Below are 4288 nucleotides of genomic sequence, written 5' to 3'. Positions count from 1 at the left end.
CAGATGATTTGTGTGCAGAGTTCAGGAAGCTTAATTTGGAATTTGTGGATCCTGGTAGTGCATGTCTGATTGCCATGGTGGCTGAACCGGAGTTGTTCCGGGAAATCCGAGAGAGGCAGGTAGCTGATTCTAAGTTAGCTGATATCCGTTTTAAGTTGGGTATTGGTAAAGTTGTTGGTTTTGAAGTCAATCCAGATGGGGTTCTCAAGTTTTGAGGTAGATGGTGTATCCCTGACGATGTCGAGTTAAAAGTAAAGATTTTGAGTGAGGCGCATAACACACCGTATACAGTGCATCCAGGTGGTGATAAGATGTATCAAGATTTGAAGCTCCAGTTTTGGTGGCCCCGTATGAGGAATGACATTGTTGAGTATGTGAGTAAGTGTCTTACTTTTCAGCAGGTTAAAATTGATCACAAGAGACCACGTGGTTTGTTGCAGCCGTTGGCGATTCCTACATGGAAGTGGGAGTCTATCTCTATGGACTTTGTGATGGCATTGCCAAGAACTATTGGTGGTAAAGATGTTGTTTGGGTGATCGTGGATCGTATGACGAAGTGTGCTCACTTTGTGCCAATCAAGGAGACTTGGAGTTTAGATCGTTTGGCAAGTGCTTATGTGGATGTGATAGTAAGATATCACGGTGTTCCTTTGGAGATTGTGTCCGATCGAGATCCGAGATTTTGTTCCCGTTTTTGGCAAGCGTTGCAGAAGGCTATGGGTAGCAAGTTGATGATGAGTACAGCTTTTCATACCGCTACAGATGGACAGACGGAGAGAACTATTCAAACCCTTGAAGACATGCTCCATGCTTGTGCCTTGGATTTTCAAGCGAGTTGGGAGAAGAGTTTACCTTTGGTCGAGTTTTCCTACAACAACTGTTATCATGCAAGCATCAAGATGGCTCCTTATGAGGCTTTGTACGGGAGGAATGCCGCAGTCCATTATGTTGGGATCAAGCTAGTGAAGTCCGTGAATTGGGTCCTGAGAAGCTACAATAGACCATTGACGGCGTCAAGCTGATTCGAGAAAGGATGAAAGCAACTTAAGACAGACAAAAATCTTATGCAGATGTAAGACGACGACCTTTGGAGTTCGAAGTGGGTGAGAAAGTATTTCTCAAAGTTTCTCCGATGAAGGGTGTTAGAAGGTTTTGTATAAAAGGGAAGCTGAGTCCTAAGTATGTGGGTCCTTATGAGGTGCTCAAGAGAATTGGCCCAGTGGCGTATAGGTTGGAGTTGCCAGCTAGTCTTGGGAAGGTTCATGACGTGTTCCATGTTTCTCAGCTGAGGAAGTACATTAGCGATCCCAGTCACGTCTTGCAAACTGAAGTTTTGGAAATTGAGCCTAACCTGACCTATGAGGAGGGACCTATTCGCATCTTGGATAAGAAGGAAAAACGCCTTAGAAATAAGGTTGTACCTTTAGTTAAAGTTCTTTGGGGGTGCGACAAGTTCGTGGAAGAGACATGGGAGACTCAATATTCTATGCGAGCAAAGCACCCCCATCTTTTTGAGAGAGGTAATTTGTTATTATCATCTCATTTATTTCGATCCCTTCTTTTCTTTCCTACCTTCGTTTTTTTTTCCGCGTTAAGTTTCGAGGGCGAAACTTTTAGAAGTAGGGGAGACTGTAACACTCGCGTTTTTCCGTCATAATGTTAGTTACTCTCGAGCTTTAAATTCCTTTAATTGATTTTATAATTTTTCTAAGTTGTCATATTTATTTATTATGATAGGGCGATAATTTTATAAACTATGCACATTATTTAAAATTGCAAGACTAATTTATAAAGTATACTCCCTCCTATTCCGAATAACTGTCTCATTTGCCATTTTCGTCTATTCACATAACTGTCCCATTTGCCATATTTGGACATGTTTTTTGACTTTCCTACCCTTGTCTCTTTTCTTTATTTACCATCCCAACCACCCCTAAACCATTATATTCAATACTTTTCATTATTTAACTCCTATATTCTTACCCCTATACAATACTTTTCATTATTTTAACTTCATTCCTTAATTTTCGTGCCATTGTCCAAATGGGACAGTTATTCGGAATAGGAGGGAGTATAATTTAATTATTTTCAAAATATATTATTTTGAAATACATATTTATTTTAATTAGACCATGTCATTTTATTTTGATGTTAGATCGTCTTAATATGAGGTTTAAGCACTAAGCTTTATTAGGAAATCCGTAAGTATATTAATCTAGTCAACTCGTAATTGTGGTTTGTTGAAGACCAGATCACATCCCAAGATTTTAGTAGGTAATCTCTCGTTCAGTTAGCTTTAGCATTTGAATAAGAGTCAGCTACTACTCTTCTTCACGCATAAGACATCGACTTCTCATCCACCTTTACAATTTCAAACCCTCAGTTTTGGCAGCACCGTTCTCTCTCGTTTCTTAACGGTTTTCTGTAATTCTTACTTCATTCTCTTCTTCTCCCAGTAATCTTCATTATCGTACCGATTTCGTTCCACTTTAGTTCCTATTACATGTTTTCCTATAGCTTTAAAACGTGTATGTTTAACGCCGTTTCCGTTCCGATTTCGACATAGGTTCAAGCTCGGACGACCCGGACACCCCATTGAAGATTAAGCGCTAAAAAGGTAACGTCAACGACCATCCTCGGTATTACGTTGCGGTTTTGCGGTCTTGTAGGCTAGATTGGTCGATGATGGTTCAATTGATTTATGTGTTTTCTTGTGAAATATTGTGTGCTATATTTTGTGTGGTTATGGCGTGAAGTCGGTCAAAGTTCGAGAATGATATACTCTGTGTGTCCTCTGTTTAGCGAGAAAGGGGATGTCTAAATATTGTACTTGTGGAGTAGCAAGCATGTTAATTATGGGGTGTTAACTTGGTAAGCATCTTATGGTGACATTATTTTGGTTGATGCTTAAACTGTATCTTGTATGTCGCTCACAAATACACCACTTGATTATATATAACTTCTATATGCATCTCTATCTCCATTTAATGAAGGTTTAGGACTGGCACTATTGTGTTTAAATGTACAGTCGTTTGTTTCCTAAGTGTAAATAATTGTCTCACCATATTCTATCATATTAATTAGTTTAATTATATTTTTCTAACCATAAAGGCTTGATGATAAGAGGGATTGAAATTATGGTTTGGGGTACGCGGGATTTAACGAACAGATCCAACATGCTTCCTTGTTTAATAAGTCTTTATATGTACGTAGTGTCATGTCATTTGTTTTGCTACGTGGGTTTGGTAATAACTTATTACATTAATGTCCAAACGTCACATTGTTAACTATATAGTTTATGTTGGATGTTACATACGTCTAATACTCGTACCCCAATATTTGTGTATAGTAATTAGTTAACTGACTCGAGTAATAGAATCGTCTTATATTATCCGCTTCACTTGTATCCTAGTAGCTGTGTGTATGGGCAGTCTAGGCAGGTCGGAGTCGTCCTATCAGCCCGGTTGTTTATAGGCTAATATGGAGTCTATGGGGTCATCATTATGGATGTTAATAGGCTTGGTGACTGTCGAATTGGGGTACATTTTTCCCGAGAGTGTGGCCATAATTAGACTAGGACCGTATATTTATCGCAGTCCTACCGTAGGGATAAGGTAACAGTGATGGGTTGCCTTGCCGTTTCGCCTTACTGAATGGTAATTGATTTAATATGTTTGGTTTAATAAGTTTTCGTTTAATAAATGAGTCATTTGATTTATTTAGTTTCAAGTGTGATTAATTTATAATGAGCTTATAATTTTAATTGTATAATATGTTTATTGGTAAGCCATTTGTTCATTATTGATCAATCTTAATTACTTGGTTGCTTTATCGTGATGTAATATGGCTGGGAGGATGTCCGAGTTACTCTCCACTGACCGTGGCTATCATTCTTATGACTGGCAGGTGGATGATGGTTGCTTATTTAGTCTGGGGTTACCTCGAGTGAGCTAGCGAGCGCCTTGTTTTAGCGCACTCTTTTAATTTTATTAGACTCATGTTTCCGACTTTTATTTCATTTCAGTTATAGGGGTATTTATTCCCCGTAGACCTTGTATTACTTTTGAGTACTCAATTTTTATTTAGTAGCTACCGCGGTGTCAGGGTGTTTCCGCCACCTTGAACTTAATTTATATTCTTGTTGTACCATGGTTGTTACAGAAAATGGCGATACATCCAAGCATTTAAGCACACAAAACAACTAATGGATGCATCTATAAAAATGAATAGCCACTTTCCTCATATAAGTGGCAGAAATTATCTAAAGGGGAAGCCATCTAAGGGTACA

General features: G+C 38.6%; 1 protein-coding gene across 1 annotated transcript; it reads left to right on the top strand.

The window, feature by feature from the left end:
- Positions 1-1132: 1132 nt before the first annotated feature.
- Positions 1133-1745, top strand: LOC141640989 (uncharacterized). The gene is made up of 2 exons (XM_074449667.1): positions 1133-1520; positions 1738-1745. The coding sequence occupies exons 1-2, from the start codon at positions 1133-1135 to the stop codon at positions 1743-1745; spliced, it is 396 nt and encodes a 131-aa protein (XP_074305768.1).
- The last annotated feature ends 2543 nt before the right edge of the window (positions 1746-4288 follow it).

Source organism: Silene latifolia, chromosome 2 (assembly GCF_048544455.1).
Source record: "Silene latifolia isolate original U9 population chromosome 2, ASM4854445v1, whole genome shotgun sequence".
NCBI classification, from domain to species: domain Eukaryota; kingdom Viridiplantae; phylum Streptophyta; class Magnoliopsida; order Caryophyllales; family Caryophyllaceae; genus Silene; species Silene latifolia.
The sequence above is the reverse complement of the archived record's forward strand: the minus strand, read 5'-3'. Positions and strand labels throughout refer to the sequence as shown.

What these genes read in the sequence shown, in the direction of transcription:
- LOC141640989 (XM_074449667.1), top strand. Translation starts at nt 1,133, where the DNA reads ATGAAGGGTGTTAGAAGGTTTTGTATAAAAGGGAAGCTGAGTCCTAAG.